The 18,727-nt window shown below is 39.7% G+C and overlaps 1 protein-coding gene across 1 annotated transcript; it reads left to right on the forward strand.

Annotated features, from left to right (window-relative positions):
• Positions 1 to 9,974: 9,974 nt before the first annotated feature.
• On the forward strand, positions 9,975 to 17,568 carry LOC118557765 (F-box only protein 3-like). The gene is made up of 8 exons (XM_036128065.1): positions 9,975 to 10,124; positions 11,646 to 11,735; positions 11,822 to 11,985; positions 14,201 to 14,315; positions 14,403 to 14,583; positions 16,741 to 16,809; positions 17,101 to 17,172; positions 17,352 to 17,568. Exons 1-7 carry the CDS (start codon positions 10,033 to 10,035, stop codon positions 17,170 to 17,172), a joined length of 783 nt encoding a protein of 260 aa, XP_035983958.1. The 5' UTR covers positions 9,975 to 10,032; the 3' UTR covers positions 17,352 to 17,568.
• Positions 17,569 to 18,727: the final 1,159 nt, after the last annotated feature.

The raw sequence follows: 18,727 nt of genomic DNA on the forward strand, positions 1-18,727 counted from the left end.
TCCCCTAAATTGGAATCGAAAAAAGAGAATCGAATCGTTTCACGGAATCGATAAGGGAATCGGAATCGTGAAGATCTTTTCAATTCCCAACCCTACCCTATTAACGCTTCCCCGGTGCAACGCCCTTTTAGTTCCGTTTCCGTTTCTTTTTTATATTCAATTTTCACTTATCTTTTTTTCCTCTTAATTTCTCAATAATCTGCATGTTTAATCCAATCATTTATGCATGTCATGCTTCCGGGCCCCTGCTTTTCCAGCATGAAATCGAACATCTCACCCTGAGGCAAGGCTTGACCCAGGGAACTGACTTTAACCCATTATACTGACTATCCTGCTTTCAGACTCTTTTTAAAAAAAAAATAATAATTATTTGTCCTCCGCGAGATCGACCAACTAAAATGAAAGGCCTCACATCTGATGATCGTTTGAGTATAATAATCAAGATCTCCTTTCAAATCTGCGAACGTCTTCACAGAAGTCAGGAAATTAAGCATTCCTGCCGCTTTCACCCACTACTCAAGTGGGCAGCCTCTGTAGAAACTGGACAGAAAGACTTCCATTGACCAGCTGCAAATCGCTCAGCCCGGTCTTGTTCCCCAGGTGAAAATCATTCTGCTCCTCCTTCTCCCAGCATGAGAGTCCATATTTCAGCTGAAAACGTATTTTAGTTTAATGTTAAAACCCTAGTCACTGTTCTGTATTGCGAATCCTGTTTTATTTGCCTCAAAGGTTAAATATAATTCATTATTTATACCGGCTTCTATTTTTACTACCTTTTAGGTTTACAGTTTTTAAATTTTACAATTTCTTGAGGTATTCTTTAAATGGGGTTTAAATTTTAAAAGCTTGCAAGCATTTTTGAGCAATTGCGTTTGTTTTTTAAAGAGCTGGAAAATAATCCCCTTACCGTCTCATGAAAGAAAGGTTCGGATCTTCGCGCCGACGCCCCAGAGACGCACTGAGACCAGGAGCTCCTCCACGTCCCTTGAAAATCCATTCGGGGTACCAGAGGCCGGATAACCTCTCCGGCCAGGCCAAAGCAGCTCCTGTCCCTGGACTCCCTGGCTCGTCGGTCGGAGATCTTGTTCGTTGACGCCAAATGTTATGGGATTTCTAGATGGAATTCTAAACAATAGTAACTGAGTTCCCATCTTTACTAAATGAGGAGACGGCAGTGATAAAGTTCCAGCACTTTTATTGAGAAACAGAGCAGAGATCACATTGATGGAAAGTAATCGCACCCCACGGTTCCGCTGCGGTCTGCGTCTGCACTGTCTTTGCCTCTCTCACTTTCTGGCTCTCCCTAATACTGCACAGTGGCCTTGGCTTGAGACATAACAAAGACAGTCTATCATAGACAATAATCATTCTACGCAGCATTCAGCCTTGCAATTAGCAAACAGTGGATCTTATACACAGACATCAGGTCTGCAGGCCTTCCGCCTCCGAGTGGCATGAGGCCATAGTGACTTCAGAATAATATTTCTTATAACACATAGGCACCATCATCATGTCAAACATCCTGCACTCTTGAACATCAAAGTGAAACTTTGTGAATTTATATAAGCCACCACACTATGAGTTGTCAAACCATATAAAGTATATATATCCCGTGACAAACAAAGCAGTCTTTTTTAATCAGTCTGGCTATTTCTGCTGCATGTTGTAAGCATTGTGGTGATATTTTTCTGTGTTATCCAACATTACTGATATGTAACACTATTCTTACTCCCCCTGTTCTGAAACAAAACTGCATTTACTGCTAGTTTTGTTACAGAAACATCAATGAAAAATAATAAAGAGTAGTCAGGGAGAGTCAACTCAATTGCAGATTCTAATCTTCCTTAATGTTGGACAATTGCTTTTCTCAGCTTTCTGAGTCCAAATCAAAACATTATTCAATTTTATCATACCTTGTATCATACCTGAGTGACGTTGACGTTCAAGAGCAGGCGTGGGCAGGGCCGGTTCTAGCCCTTTGGTTGCCCTAGGCGAGATTGAGTTTTGCGCCCCCCCCCCCCCCCCTCACTTTTGCCGTGCGAAATACCAGTACTGTTTTCAGCATCTGTTTAGTGCTTCATTGAGTTGTGTTTACAGTTCCACAAAGAGTGCTGTGCGGTGAATTGTGCCTACAGTTGTGCAAAGTGTGTGTTACAAAATTGCAAATTCAGTGCAAAGCAGTGTTTGTTCTTTTAGTTTTGTGAACTCAGTGAGTGGATTTGCGATAAGTATTAATAGTTTTAGAAATTGTGCTATAAGAATCAAGGGTTGTGTTTAAGCATTCAGAAAAAAATGTAACTTAGCATGGAGTGATGCATAGACAACAAATATCAGAATAGGTTTCAGAACCTTTTCTTTTTTATTATTTTAAATAATTTATTACACACTCAAAGTTAGGACTGTGCAAAAACACTTTTAACCATCTGTAAGGACACTTAGGTAAAGTATAACTAATAAACTGGATTTTGATGATTATTTGTACATCCATTTTGAATACTCAATGCAGATAATCACTACAAAATATTTTATTTATATTAGTATCCTCCACCCATTCTCAAGCTAATATAGCACATAATTCTGCTGCATATATACTGAGATAATTAGATGTCCTTTTTGAAATAATCTTTGTCAGGAATCACCACTGCTAGTTGTTTCACTTTGTCTTTTTATTTCCATGTATCTATGTCTACATGTTGTCTTTTACTTTCCTATATCTGTTTATTCACTTGTGTGTAAATGCACCCCAGCAATCAAAAAAAAATTGTTATGAGAAATTTTACCCACTGCTGCTTTTTGTTTAGATGCTGCTAGCAGAGCTGGAGAAAATAAAAACTAAGCAGGTTGATGCAGCATAAGAGCCCCCACCACTGACAAGTTCATTTGTGAAACCAACAAAAGATGATGCCATCAATCTCTCATTCAGTCGATTTTCAAAAAGACCATGAAATAATTTTATTAGTAATTGCTTATATTACATAATAACCACAACAATTTTGTTTACATGCATGTTTTAGATTTTATTCTTTTAGCTTGGGTATTTTTTTAACTGCCAACAGGTGACTTCTAAAGGTAAAGTCATCTTCATGTCCTGGGGGTGGGAAGTGAGCCCTTATCCAGCTGACTGCACACGAGGGTATCACAGCCCCGGTATCTTTGCCTAAATAGTCCCAACACCATCTCACAAATTGTCTATAGGCTATATGCTTATACTGTTGCTTGTATTGGGACCAAGCAACCTGCAATGTCCAAACATTTAGACACACCGCTTCCATGCCAGGATGGTCTGTGTCAGGGATTTCTCCATCCATATCCTCTCTGGCTTCTTCAATCTTAGCAACAATCAAGCCGATTTTCTGGGAACAGATGCACTCTCTCACAGAATCCATTATTGGCAGTGAGAACAGGAACACCTAAAAAATAAGACTGATTAATTGTATATTTGTATATGAATTACACACCATAACTGATTTACTAAATTCACTATTAATGCATTTATGGTAAGTTGGAAATTGATTTACATTTCAGGAAATATTTAGGCCTCAATATTACTCATTGTATATTTTTGATATATTATTTTTGACTTTTGTTATGCTAGTATGTAGGTAGGCTAAATATTAATGTACAGATACTGTTTTTAAAATATTGTCAAGTGATTCTTTATGATAAGTAAGCACCTCATCATTGGGCCTAACTAGGCCATGGCATAAATTCATTTTTAGTTGTGAATAAATGCTCATTCATTTTAGTGATACATTTTGTCCTTATCTCTTTATTTAAGATAAGATAAGATAAGATAGACTTTAAGGATCTCACAGTGGAGAAATTCACGTGTCACTTCGGCTCAATAAAAGTGACAAAAGTTGGAAAAAGACTTATCTTGGCGTTTAAAATAACACAATACAGCGCAAGAAGACCTCGTTTATTTATTTTTATTTTATAATTTTGTAGACAGCTGCCGATTAAACTAATGTTACAACCTTGATATGATTATATGCGTTGTTTTACCGAAAAATCAAATATAAGCGCACTATAAACGGCTGCAATGCGCGCTCCCGACAAAAGGGGGGGGGGGGGGTAGATTTTCACAGGGGAACTGAATTTAACACAACACCGGCATTTTAGTCATTAAATATCTATGGTACCTAAAAGAAAATGATGTCAACATAGGAAAAAATATTTGAACTGTGAAGTTAAAAGAAAAAACGCGTCCTACCATTCATCTCCCGACGTCCAATCTCTCATTGTCCGACTCTCTGTTGTTCGTCTGCTGCCTTCTCTTCATCTGAGACGTCTGGGTCGAACATGTGAGGCTCCAGACACAAATATTCTTCCTCCGATACATCAGAATGGTCTCCTGGGAGGAATCGCTCGGTTGAAGTCGAAATTTTGCTTTCAGATTTCTCGTTTTGGCTATCGCATGTAGTGCTGTAATCCGCCATGTTGAGATGAACGCTCCCGTTCTGACGTCACTACTTCCGGGTTGGGGGGCGCTTGAAAAGTGATCAGAATCTTTTCCGATTTTCTCTTAAATGTGAAAAAGAAAATAAAAAAATTCGGTGGTATTTTTATTTGTTCATATTTTGCTATATTATATACGTAAAGTTAAGTCAAACTGATGTACGCTTCATAACCGGTTTAATTCGCTTTTTTTCTAATTATATGATTAATGGGAAGTAAGCCTAAGGGCGACGCTAGAGGGCGCCCCCAACACATTTGTCGCCCCAGGCAATTGCCTAGCTCGCCTATAGCAATCGCCGGCCCTGGGCGTGGGCAAATGCAAAATGGCAGACACAAGTAAAGCACTGCTCAGCAAGCCCTCCCAACTGAAGTCTGACGTCTGGAACCATTTTGGATTTAAAATAACTAAAGAGAAAGTGCTGGATAAAACTAAAGTGGTTCGCAAGATCTGTCAAGCGGAGGTCAGTTATTGTAGAAACACTCCGAAATCACCTGAAAAGGTATCATGCTAAGCTAACATCCGACAACAAACCTTCAGGAGCTAAAAAATTGAAATTGAGGGACTCGGTTGCATTACCAGCAGATTCTCCGCGAGCCATTAAGGTAACAGAGGCCATCGCAACTTTTGTGTGCAAAGATTTACGCCCCTACTCTGTAGTGGAAAATGAAGGCTTCAAGCGGCTCCTTCATGTGGTCGAACCACACTACTTTATGGTGCAATGCAAACATATGGCCGAAACTGTTATCCCCATGATGTACACATGAGTGAAAGACGACATCCAAATGAAAATGCAGTTAACAGACAGAGTCTTGTGTCTTAACTTGTGACACATGGACATTGCTGTCAACTTAGTCCTACTTGACGGTGACTTCCCACTACATCGATAACGAGTGGCGCCTCGTGTCTTATGTGCTGCAGACAACTGAAGTTACTTTGAGCCACACCGCTGCAAATCTAGCCGATATGTTGACGGGGGCAATACAGAAATGGGGGCTGACCAGCAAACAACCAGCGGTTCTTACAGACAATGCTGCAAATATGGTTCGTGCAGTGGAAATAACGCAGCTGATGCATATCGGCTGCTTCTCGCACACGCTGAACTTAGCCTCACAAGCAGGTCTGAAAATACCCGCTGTGTCATGTCTGCTTGCTCGTGTGAGACATATGGCAGCATTCTTTCACTGAAGTACAACGGCAAGCTACTTACTGAAAGAAAAACAGAAGCTGCTTCAACTACCAGCGCACAAACTAACACCTGACGTGGTGACAAGATGGAACAGTGCACTGGACATGCTGCAGCGCTTTTTTGGAGCAACAACCAGCCCTCTCTGCTACTCTCCTTTCTCAAGACGTGGGCAGGAATGAAAAGGATTTGTGCACTCTAACAGAGGAAGATGCAATAACTGGAGGATTTGGTCCGGGTGTTGAAACCGATGAAAGAAGCTACGTTGGCAATGTCGGAGGACAAGCAGCCAACTCTGTCCGTCATCACCCCACTGCTCACCCTGCTTCAGGATGCCTTCACCCCCAGCCTTGAAGACAGCGCTGTAGTCAGGGATTTAAAGGCTGCTGTAAAGAATAACTTGGGAACAAGGTATCTATGCATTTTTTTGCCTTTATGTGCATATTTTTAGTTGTAGCAGTCAGTGACTCATATTCCATCATGTACTTATCCTCACTCAAACTGTTACAACATGTTTTTTCCAAGATATGATGGACAAAAGGTCACCTTGTATGCAGCGTCCGCGCTGGATCCTCGCATTAAGGCCCTTCCATTCCTGTCTGCTTCAGAACAAAAGGACACCTTCTCCAGGCTGCAGGCTGCCACTGCTGCACGTGATGTAAGTGTTTAGTAATGTTTTGATTTAATAAGAATGTTTTCACAGATGATTAAAAGATTGGATTAGAAAGAACATTACTTAATTTAAGAGTTAAATTATGCTCAATCTTATTTTTCTTCTGTCCAATTCAACGGAAGATGATGGCAATGAAACTGATAAAGAAGCTTAGGATACTTTGCCCAAGAAGCCAGAGAAATCCAGCACCTTGGAGTCTCTCCTTGGGACAGTCTATTTACCAACAGTAAAAGATCAGGGACTGAAAACTCCAGCAATAAGGGCTGAAGACGAAGTTAGAAGATACAAAGCTGAAAATCCTGCTGGGCTGAAAGAGAATCCTTTGATCTGGTGGAAGTTAAATGAAAGGGAGAATCCACTGTTGGTTCGCCTTGCAAAGCATTATCTTTGTGTTCCATGACCAGAATTGCATCGGAGAGGGTATTTTCAACAGCTGGTGACATTGTCACTGCAAAAAGGAGCTGCATAAGCACAGATCATGTCAATGAACTTATTTTTCTTAACAAGAATCTCACAATTAATGAGAAGTGAAAACAAAGATAATAATTTGACTTCGCAGTTTAATTTATTTTATTTTGTATTTATTTGCCAGTATTTTTTGGCCCCTTAAAAGAGAAAATGCCTTTATGCAAATTGCAGTGTTGTAGTTAAAGTGAAATACTTTTATTTATACAAATTTGCACTTTTGAGACAGTTTTGTTTGCATACCAAGTTTAAACTGTCTTGTTTACAGGTCTGCACTTTGTGTTTAATGTGAAGTGAAAAAATAAAATACATGTGTATTTCGCAACACAGTTGAGCCCGTTTCATTTTAAGAGCAGGTCGAATCAAACTTAATCGAAATTAATTGATTCAGAGCTGTATGAATCGAAATCAAATCGATTCAGGACTTTGGTCAAAATACCCAGCCCTAGTTATTTCCCGACTCTTCTGCCTCCTCTGACTTGAAATGAACATTTTCTCTGTTAGTGTGAATTAGAAGCAGCTCCACAGGCTTAAAAACAGCCCCACAGACACTCAGAGATGCTGATGTTAAGGTTCAACTCCAGCAGAAAGCTGAAATAAAGCTCTACAACTCTGCTTCAAATGCTGTCATGTTGAGATTTCCCCTTTAAATGTAGGACAATATTGATGAAATGTTAAACTATCCTGGAAACGGACAGAATCATAGACATAATATAAGAGTAGACGCGTCGTTGGGCGGGTTCTGCCTATGCTGCGATGCGTCAGTGCGTCCGCCATCTTAAATGTGGCAAATCTGCAGTTACTCAGTCACTTAAACAGTATCAGAGGGACTTTAATCTCTGAATATACTTTGTATTCGTAGTATTTTTTTTGTAATATTACAAGTTTATTTTCGTATCCCTTTAGCTTAATTCTCCTGAATTTATTCTCGTAAAGAATAAAAATATTTAAAATAATCTAACCTGGCCCTATTACTCCAGGAGTGAAATAATTCTGCAAACTGTGACTATTCTGGAAATGTTCCCCCTTAATTCTCATAATATGATGTTTTTATCATAACATTATCACTTTTGTGTTTGTTTGTTTATTTTTACTTTATTCACCTAGGACTTTTTTTCCTCATGTTATTAATTTTACCTCTTTAATACTCACCCAAAAGTCTGTTCCTAAAGGTTCACATGTGACATGGTTTTATGAAATAATGAAGACCACAATTTTATATTTAACAAATTGATCCTTATATTCATAACACATACACACAAATATATATATATATATATATATATATATATATATATATATATATATATATATATATATATATATATATATATATATATATATGTGTGTGTGTGTGTGTGTGTGTGTGTGTGTGTGTGTGTGTGTATTTATTGCAGCACAGGAATGAGGCATCTTCTCTGATCCACGTTCACAATAACAGAACTCAACTTTTTTCTGCCACATACAAAATGGCGGTGACGTTGACGTGCGAACTTGCGCCCAATGACGCGTCTACTCTTATATTATGTCTATGGACAGAATAATGTTGAAGTTTCAGCTGCGGAGACACAAACTAAACCGTTATTGCCCTCTACTGGACCCAGAAGGTAATTACAGCTCTTTACTAAAGGTAGTTTTTAGATATATTCACCTTAAAGCAATTATTTCACATTAAAGCAATACAAACGAATCAATATGGTTCACTGGTATTAAAATAAAATATGTTTTCTTAAAATTAAATTTCATTGAATGTGGAGCTAGTGTAATCATGAATGGAGACCAGAAAGTTCTCAGTGCAGTTGTTTTTTTTTTTATATGTCAAATCACATTTGAGAGGGAGGTTAACTCTACACAGATCTGCAAATATTTTACTTCAGACGTGAAGCAATAAAAATGACCTAAGGCTGTCAAATCCAATAGTTTTCAATCCTTCCTCTTTAAACTGTTTGATTAATTTACTTAATGTAGTGTGATTTTGGCTTCCCTTTTTTGTTTCAAAAGCTGACGGTAGGGCAGAACTATATAGAAAATAAGCTTATCCATAAAATAGAAATCATTAACTTATATTGATAATTATCAAAAAATTCTAAACGTAAATGGTAAATGCAGTCCTGGCCATTTTAGGCTGATGCTTAATTATCTATTTTCAGTTAAATAACACTGAATGAACACTCAACCATTTATTCAACCATCTTTATACCAAAAAATAAATAAATAACAATAATAGTGATAAAATGTTCTCTGGACTCTCCTGTGTCTGCGTTGTGATTGGTTGGGAGGATTTAATGACTGCGATATTAACGTACATGGATAGAATGCAAAAGGAAACAAAACTGTTATTCTATTGAACTTTTTACTAATCTTTTTTCTGTTGAACCACACATTTATGACTTTTTTAAAAGTATTTCTTCATTTATTTATTGATTGGTTTATTTTGCTTCCACATAAAGTCAAAATTTATTTGATTAATAGATTTGACTGCTGATGGGTATAACTAATACAGGACAGACGAGTCTGGAAATGATTTCTATTCTGCTGAGAAATATTCCTCCCAGAAGATATAAATTTCACTGCTTCAATTTGTTTTATTTAAGGAAACTGAAAATACAACATGTTGTATTTACACAATTATAAATAAAGTCCATCTGCTGCTACTCTGTTTGCCAGAATAAGGTTACGGGCCCAAAAAGCTTCAGCAAGGGCCGCACTTTGTACACCTTTGCTCCAGATAATGATCCTGACTCGTTTTTTTAAATAACATTAGAATATTCTTTATAACATAAAAAGAGAACTAGTATAAAATCAAATGTAAATAAATGCAATGAACAGTGAACAATTGCCAGGGGTTTGAACAAAAAAAATAAAATAATAGTAATAGCAATAAAGTAAAGGTACACGTAACAGTAGCCATTGAGACAATATAAATATTTTTAATTTAGAACATAAAGATACATAAAGATAAAGTTTTAGTAACTTTTTCGTTACTGGAGGGAAAGTAAGTTGTCGCTTCCTTTAAAAAAAGAGACACATGAGGGTTTAATCATAACCGTCTTACGTCTGTGGACATAAAACTTGGCCAACAGTAGCAAAAGATTACATAAAATGATCCTGATAAATAATTAGGTTAATAAAAAGTAGATCAATGACGTCACAGCCCTCCCAGCGGTCTTACCGCGGTGGTAGAAAGCTGCAGCTCCCCGCCGGCGGGGGGCGCTGCAGCGGCGCCGCGTCCAGGCAGAACCAGCGCTAACAATGGCAGCCGCCTCGGAGCTCCAGCTGGACCTGCTGCCCTCAGACCCGCTGCTCCACGTCCTGTCCTACCTGAGCTTCAGAGACCTGCTCCGGTAGGTACCGGACGGCACGCGGACATCGAGCAGGAGGCAGCCATTGCTTCCGGAAGCCCGCCGGACCGCCGGGTTCTAGCGGCTAACCCGCGGCTCGTTAGCCCGACACGTAAAAGCTGGTTTTGCCTCTATTTTTCTGCTCAAATATGAGCCTAAACAGGACTGTCAGCGGCTCACAGCCGATAGTTACAGATTAAAGATGAAAACCGAGCAGCTCATGTGACGCTGAGGTGATAAGATTACGTTAAAAGGGAAGATAAAGATCTTGTTTACAGTTAGCTTCATGCTAACAGCTGCAGTTTGTTTACGTCTATTAGTGACCTGATCTGAGCTAAACGAAGGAATAAAACACACCAGAGATATGATGGAATATCTAACGTGACCAAATAAATAATGTTCCTGGCTTTAATGCGTTAGAAATGCGACTGATTGTGATCATTTATTGGAGTTTGAGTCAGTAAATATTAATCAGAGCAATAATAACACTTCCTGCTGCAGGAGTATCTCCATGTTGGAATGAAGCTGATGTTTTATTTAACAGATTCAACACAGACTCATCAGGAAAAAAACACATCTTTAAACTGTCTCTGCCTCACAAAAAATAATCCAGCTTCACTCAATTCAGTTCAGTTTATTTATATAGTGCCAAACATGAAGGCTCGTTACAAACTCAATTTAATTAAATCATACAGACAGAATGGTCCAAACATTTCCTACCTGCTTAATTTTACCTAATAAATCATAAAGGAACTAAGATCTACATAAAATCACGTAGCTAAAAGTACACAGTGATGTAGGGTGGAGCCTTTATTGTATCGTTTTATCGTTATCAGAAGAAAAAAAAGACTCCTTATCATGATAAGAATTTAGTTAAAATAAAACCCAGCGATAGAATCCAATTAATGTCTGAAACCTCCCCAAAAAAACTGCAGGTCTAGTCAGGATTGTTATTTGAGACATTTTCTCCACTGTAGGTTCCTTTGGAGCATCGATAAATTAAAAAATATATTTAAATGTTGTTACTTTGTGCTGTTTAGTGATTTTAAAAAATCTAATTTCTTTATGACCCATACTATGAGTTTTGTTTTAATTTATGTTAAATTAATTAAAATGTGTTTTTTTTACATACAGTAATTTTATTTATGGGGCCTGTTACCTACAAAAGACTATAAGAAGCTGGTAATAGTCTTTTATCTTAATTTTTATCGTTATAACGATATATTGTGATAAAATGTAAAGTCCACCGGAAAAAAAAACAAAACACTGTATCATCCTGCAAATTTACTTTATTCTGAAATCCACTGCAATTCACTGAAATTCTCAAGCTGTATGCAAACAAAATTTTGTCTAATTCTAAGTCTCCCACAGTGGTGTTGTTTGGTCCCTTAGATGTAATAAAGTTATGCTGTTTATTCCAGCTGTCATTGTTTTATAATAAAAAGGACCATGAAGTGTTGGTTTTGTGTAGTTTACGTATCAAATTTTTAGTATTTCTGCCTTTTCTGTGTATTTTCTGTGTAGCTGCAGCTACGTGAGCAAGAGGCTGAACGAGCTGAGCAAGCACAACCCACTGTGGAAGCGACACTGCTGCAAACACTGGCTGCTGACAGAGTGAGCTCCCTTTAAATCCTTTTGCAGCGTTTTTAAGCCGGCGGCAGTCTGAGGCGGACCGTGTGTGTCTTTGTTGGTGTGTGCAGCGCCGACCGGTCGCAGCGGGGCCTGTCCTGGTACGGCCTCTTCAGACACTACTACTCTGACCTGGGTCGCTACATCCAGCACTACGCGGCGCTGAAGAAGGCCTGGGAGCAGCTGAAGGGCTTCCTGCAGCAGAGATGTCCTCGGATGATCGTTTCGCTCAAAGGTAACGGAAACAGGGAGGAAAAGCTCCTGGTTGGGTTGTTGCTCTGGGCAGCAGCACATCCATTGGGGGGGGGGAGGGCTTTGATCCGTTGTTCTTGGAGGCAAAGAACACGTTTTGTAAATGGAAATGAGAAAAACAAATGTATCCGGAAATTAAACTTTGAAACTTCTTAATTAAAAAAGATTTTGAGAGTAACTTTGCCGTTTTCTCATATAGATTTTTTTAATTAGATCTTTTTTTTATTAATTTAATTTTTTCAAACCACGTTTTTCAGATTTTATTTTTGAAAATGTAAGTGTCAGGATATTTTTCTGGGATGAACCCGGACACAGCACGCACACACAGAGTCAGTTCTTATGGGTGAGTTTATTGAAGAGTGTAGCAGGTGAATGACGTGGAACCAGAGTCTTACAGCTGACGAGGGTGTAGAGCACAGAAGCTGGCCGGCAGGAGGCGTGTAACGTAACTGTCCGGGAGGAACATCGGAGGCGTTGAGCTTGAGACCAGAACTTGAGCGGCGTGGACTTGAAAGCAGAACATCGGCGGCGTGGAACTGAGACCAGAACATCAGTGGCGTGGAACTGAGACCAGAACATCAGCGGCGTGGGCTTGAAAACAGAACATCAGCGGTGTGGAACTGAGACCAGAACCACAGCGGCGTGGGCTTGAGAGCTGAGCTGGAGCTGGGCAGTGACTGAAACAAAACACAGTTGGAAAGAAAAACCTCTGACAGGAACTGAACGGGAGTGAACGCTATGGACCGGCGACGGGAACAGAAAGAGGTGAGTCTTATAAAGCGGTGGAACCAGGTGGAAGCAATTGTGGGTTAATTGCAGCCTGTCAGGTGGAACCGATCAGGCTGCGCAGGAACGAGAGAGAAGGAGAGAGGCTCAGCATGCAGCCTTCAAGCTGCATCCTGACAGTAAGTTTCAATTATTTTCACAGATTTATTTTAAAATTTAAAATTTCTCAAATTTAAAGTTTTTCACATTTTATTTTTTTAAACCAAGTTTTACAGATTTTATATTTTCAGATTTTATTGTTTAAAAACAATTTAGATTTATTTTAAAATTTTAGTTTTTCAATCAGTTTTACAGATTCTGTATTGTCAAATAAAAAAATTTCAAGTTGGATTTTTTTTGAAAATTGTTTTTTTTCCAAACAAAGTATAATTTGTTTTAAAATTTAAATGTTTATTTCAAGCAGTTTTACAGATTTAATATTCTCAGATTTTATTGTTTCAAAAAACATTTTTACAGATTTTATTTTTGAAAATGTTATTGTTTCAATTATTTTTACAGATTTATTTTAAAATTTCTCAAATTTTAATTTGTCAGGTTTTATTTTTTGAAACCAAGTTTTACAGATTTTAAATTTTCAGATTTTATAGTTTAAAAACAATTTCGATTTATTTTCAAATTTTAGTTTTTCAAGCAGTTTTACAAATTGTCAAATTTTAATGTTTCATGTTTTATTATTTTTATTTTTACTGACTTTTATGTGTTGCATTCTTTTCAAACTGCACGTTACAGATCACGTTCGCTGCCCTGGGGGCGGGCTTCCTCCGCAGAAAGACCCATTTAAGATAAGAAAATTCACATGTTACATCGGCTCAGTAATCAGTAGTCATAGGAAGAAGGAGTCAAGTAGGATGAGGTGCATCAAATATATACAGTGTGTACTCGTTATACCATGGATCAAAAGGAGTAGGTAAGAAAAGGAAAACAACAAAAATACAAAAGGAATAAGGATGTCTTCTGTATATTCACTGTGGCTTATACGCGTTGCTAATTTCTGTTGGTCATTAGCAACGTTTTTAGTGGTCAGTGTGCACGTCAAGCAAGATGTGATCTGTAAAACGCAACTGAAGAAGAATGCAATTTGTAAACCTTAATCTGGAAAGGAGAAATTAAAATATAAAATCTGTAGAAAATGCTTTTTTGAAAAAATGAAATCTGAGAAAACAGCAAAGATTTTATTAAGAAGTTTTTCAAAGTGTAATTTCTGGGTTGCATTGTGTTCAGATTTCCGTTTATAAAACATGTTCTTTTCTTCCAGCTAACTTCACTCTGTACCCGTCCTGCGCTGTCGTGTCGCTTTAGCCAAAGACGTCTTTGATTTTATTAAGTTTTTCAAAGTGTAATTTCTGGGTTGCATTGTATTCAGATTTCAGATGTCGCTTTAGCCAAAGACGTCTTCTCTGTTTGACCTGCAGATGGCGCCACCGAGCAGGAGCTGGACGATGTGGAGGCTCAGATCGGGTGCAAACTTCCGGACGATTACCGCTGCTCCTTCCGCATCCACAACGGCCAGAAGCTGGTCATCCCAGGGTGGGTGCGCGGCCGGTGTCTCTACCCCCCCCCCCCCCACCCCTTGATCGACCGGCCCGGTCTAACCGTGTGTCTCTGGGTCCTCAGGCTGATGGGCAGCATGTCTCTCTCCAACCACTACCGCTCTGAAGTGGGGGGCTTCCAGCACAGGAAGGGAACGAGGCGTTCGCTGCCGCTCACCTTCTGCTTCCATACCGGGCTCAGCCAGTATGTGGCGCTGGAGGACGCCGAGGGACGCAAGACGGGGGAGAGCTTCTACCCGTGTCCTGTCAGTACTCCTCCTGTCCGCTCCTTTTTTAGGAAGACCGTATTTTTCAGACTATATGTCGCACTCTTATTCAGAGTTTGGCCGATCCTGCAACTTATTTATCAAAAACGGTAATTCATCTTGAAGGGCACGAATCAAAGAGTATAATAAAAAAATATATACTGTCTATAGTATATATATATTAATTGTACCATGATGGAGGAAAAAAGCGCAACAAGAGTTAATTACCCGGTCCTGCCGCTGTCCCAACGTAGCAGAAGAGCTGAATGGGGTACCGCGTGCGAGCTATTTTTTGGAAACACAACGTCACGATGACGTCACATCACGTGGTACGCAGTGGGGCAAACTCCGGAAACCTGCCGCTGTTTCGCTGTAAAAGAGACGTGCGTTAGCCTAGGTTTTACTCGGTAAACGACTGCTTTTTACAAATCTAAGACCATGATTTTTAAACATTGTTGCTATGGAACGTGCAACAGCGACTCGAGGTACGCTGGTCGGCCGCATATGAAGGATGTTTTCTTCAAGACTGCCAAGGAGAAATGTGTGCGCTGGATACACCGGGGCGGTCGGCCTACACAACAGTTCAACCCGGAAAAAGTTACCAAATTCAAGTACATATGTAGCAAGCATTTTGTCGGAGGAAAGGGCACAACCGAAGAACATCCTGACCCAATTCCAGCGACATCAAGTCAAGGTAAGAGTATTTTGGTGGCCGACATGTTAATAAAGTAGCGCCTGCTACCATGACAGCATATAGGCTATCATGGTAGCAGGCGCTAACATGATAGCCTGCTACCAGGATAGCTTACTCAAAAACATTTCAAATGAGACAAACATTAAACATATACCCATTCCTGGACGGTGATTGCAAACAACAAAAAAAAAAACGGCCGACGCTTCCATGATCGCCGCGCAGGAAAAAAAACCAAAGCTTACCGTTCATCAACTCGGCCAGTTTTCCAGTCTTTTTAAGCCCTCGACACTCAATCCATCGTTTGAGCTGAAGGTTGGTGTGTTCTTCGACAGTTCGACCAGTAATCCGTGTGCCTGGGACATCGTCTTGGGAAAGTTTAACGGCTATAAACTCGGTCATATCGCTGTTTCTGTTGCGCTTGTAATAGCTGGGTTATCCGTGCTTTCTCTCCTGTATGCCCTACCTAAGCGGCAAAAGGGGCGTTGCTCTTGAGACGGTGACGTCACGTGCGCGGTACCGCATTGCCTAGGGTGACAAATGTGTTGGGGGCGCCCTCTAGCGTCGCCCTTAGGCTTACTTCCCATTATTCATAGAATTACAAAAAAGAGCGAATTAAAACATGTTTATTAAATATATGATCATCCTATGGCGCCCCACAGCCACACGTTTACTTGTCAACCTCATTATTACATTGAATTGATGATTATTATTGCCGATCATTTGATAATTTCCTAATTGTGGGGTGGGGGGGGGGGGTCACGTTACGTTAGGGCTCACCAGGGTCCGACATTAACACTCGCCAGTCGCCAAATGCGAGTAAATTTCCCGTTTGGCGAGTGAATTTCAGAGGGCTTGCTGCCACATGGCGAGTAAATGTTTGTACCAAATAAAATAAAAAATAACATAAAAATAATGAAACCCGTATGATCCGTTCACAGCTCTGTCTATCCAGAGCTCAGTCTAGACCCGCCTTCTGCGGTGCTGGTTCAGGTTATTCACATTCAGAACCAGTCATGGCTGAACGCTGGATCAGAAAACAGATCTGCTAACCAGATACAGTCTAAAACGCCAATTAGTCTGTTTAGAAGTTTCGTTATTATTTATTCTGATTTTTTTAACTACCTGCGCTGCGGCTCTGTGCGTCACAGCTCTTACTGCGCCTCCCCCGCACCCCCTCTCGGAGCAAGGTGCTTTTATCAGCGGCCAGCCTTCAAAACGTGAATCGCTACGTTTAATGTCCTTCCACTCGTACCAAAATGTCCCAATTAAAGTCAATAGGAGAGTCAGTAACTGTTTTTCATGGGTTTTTCACTGTTTTACCGGGGCTTTTACTGCCTGAAATATCCGACTTTGTTTCCATGCTCAGTGTTTAGTGGCACCAATGGTGATAGTGGTGCTGTTCACCCTTCTGCACAGTTCAGGAATATACTAAAATGTATATGTTTTCTTGTTTTTCTTGCCAGATGCACTCAGACAATATTCGCAGAGGCCAGCACCTGCTGATCATTCATGTTCGCCTCTCTCTGAACTTTGTAAGTACACAACTATTGTTGCTGTTATTTGTATTATTATTATTATTATTATTAGCAATTATTACTTTTATAATCACATCACATTAATACTACTTATTGTAATCAGTAGTATTATTTAGCCTTCAAGCAGCCAAATAGTAATAATAGTGGTGGTGGTAGTAATTGTAATTTATCTACAAGTTACATGGTCAGATAAAATGTATTTGTACAATGCAACTATGTGGTAGGAATATAGAAATGACCAAATGCAATTGTGTAACAAACAGCATAGATGAACTCTGTGTTTACTAGCTGCAGAAGAAGGGACATCCAGTAGTACTCCAGGGACCAGTGCCACACAGGCCAACACACAGCCTGCTTTAGGTGAGATCATTTTTAATAGTATTTATTCAAGCCACATCTATACTTTAAAGTACAATAGAACATTTTTTAGCATGTATCAAAATGCAATAGCTTCTTTTCTTAAAGAAGTTTAACTACATTCATGATAATTTCACTTATTAAACCCCGCTTGTCTGGCTATACAATATGCTTGAATACAGGTGATGAAGATGAAGGGACATCCAGGACCACACCAAGCACTCTGGGCGCCAGTAAAACACAGGTGAGACCAGGGACACCCAGCCGGAAGGTAGTTAGTCCTTTGAATAACTAATTCAAGTCTACAACCATCTGACAAAATATACTAGAAATGAAAACACATGGAAATCACAATAACATTCCATCCCTATGAAAGTAATTTCATCCACAGTTTTATTGAACACCACTGATCAATGGAGGGAGGGGGGGGGGGGCGCAAAACTCAATCTCGCCTAGGGCAACCAAAGGGCTAGAACCGGCCCTGAGGGGGTGCATCAAAGGTTTGTTATGAATAGAATCAGAGAACCCGATATCAGCTAGACAGAGTTTAATTCAAAAAGGTTTATTGCAATAATGAATTGTGGAGGAAGATGCAGGCAGACAGTAATGGACAGGAGCTCAGAGGATGCAGGTTGGGGTGACTGGCAGAACCAGATTAAAACAGGTGAAGCAGGCAGTGGGAGACCAGAACCAGAGATGAAAACAGGAGATGACCAGAACAGATGATGTGGACCAAGGAACCACCAGAATGGGCTGAGCAAGCAGCTGGAACTCAGGGGGAACAAGGCAGACTTTGAGTAGCACACAGGCACTGGAAGCACACATCAGTGAGAGCTGAACAAGAGCAGGAAATAGAGACCAGTTGGCAGAGCACACAAGAAATGGTGGAAACACGGTGGAAGTGCACAGGAGGCAAGACGAGATCTTCTGTCCCAGAGGAGTTGGCTGAGGCAGGTATTTGTAGACCCGGGAACAGGTGAGCAGAGTTGTAACTGATTAATTGTAACTGGTGGAGCTGATCAGGTGGCAGGGAGAAAACAGATCTGATTGGATAATTAATAGATGCTGATAAATGGTGGAGCATGAAGTAAAATAGTCAATCCAAAAAAGTTAAAAACGAAACAAAAACCCACGACAGTGACAATGTGAGGTTACATTTGGTTGGAAACTCAGTTCATTAACTTCAGGTTAGATTCAACAGGTTGGACAAATGTGCTTTAAGATCCAACATAACACAGAGCTCAGCTGGAAGCTAACTAGAATTTTTCTTCTGTATAAAAGGCCTTGAAGTTTGTTACTTTAATCCTTAATTTATGAAACACAGGTACAAAATCAATTAAAGCTGCCAATGTTTTGTGTTTTTAACAGAAAGCGTTTATCGTGGAGGAACTCTTGAAGATCCTGGATGATTTGGCCGATCCACAGTTTGAGAGGTTTAAGTGGCTCTTAAAACAACAACGATTGGAGGACTCCCCACCAATCAAAGAGGCAGAACTGGAGAAAGCTGTCAGAGAAAAGGTTGTGGATTTGGTAGTGAGTCGCTATAAATTAGAAGGAG

This window comes from Fundulus heteroclitus, chromosome 24 (assembly GCF_011125445.2).
Source record: "Fundulus heteroclitus isolate FHET01 chromosome 24, MU-UCD_Fhet_4.1, whole genome shotgun sequence".
Taxonomy (NCBI): Eukaryota; Metazoa; Chordata; class Actinopteri; order Cyprinodontiformes; family Fundulidae; genus Fundulus; species Fundulus heteroclitus.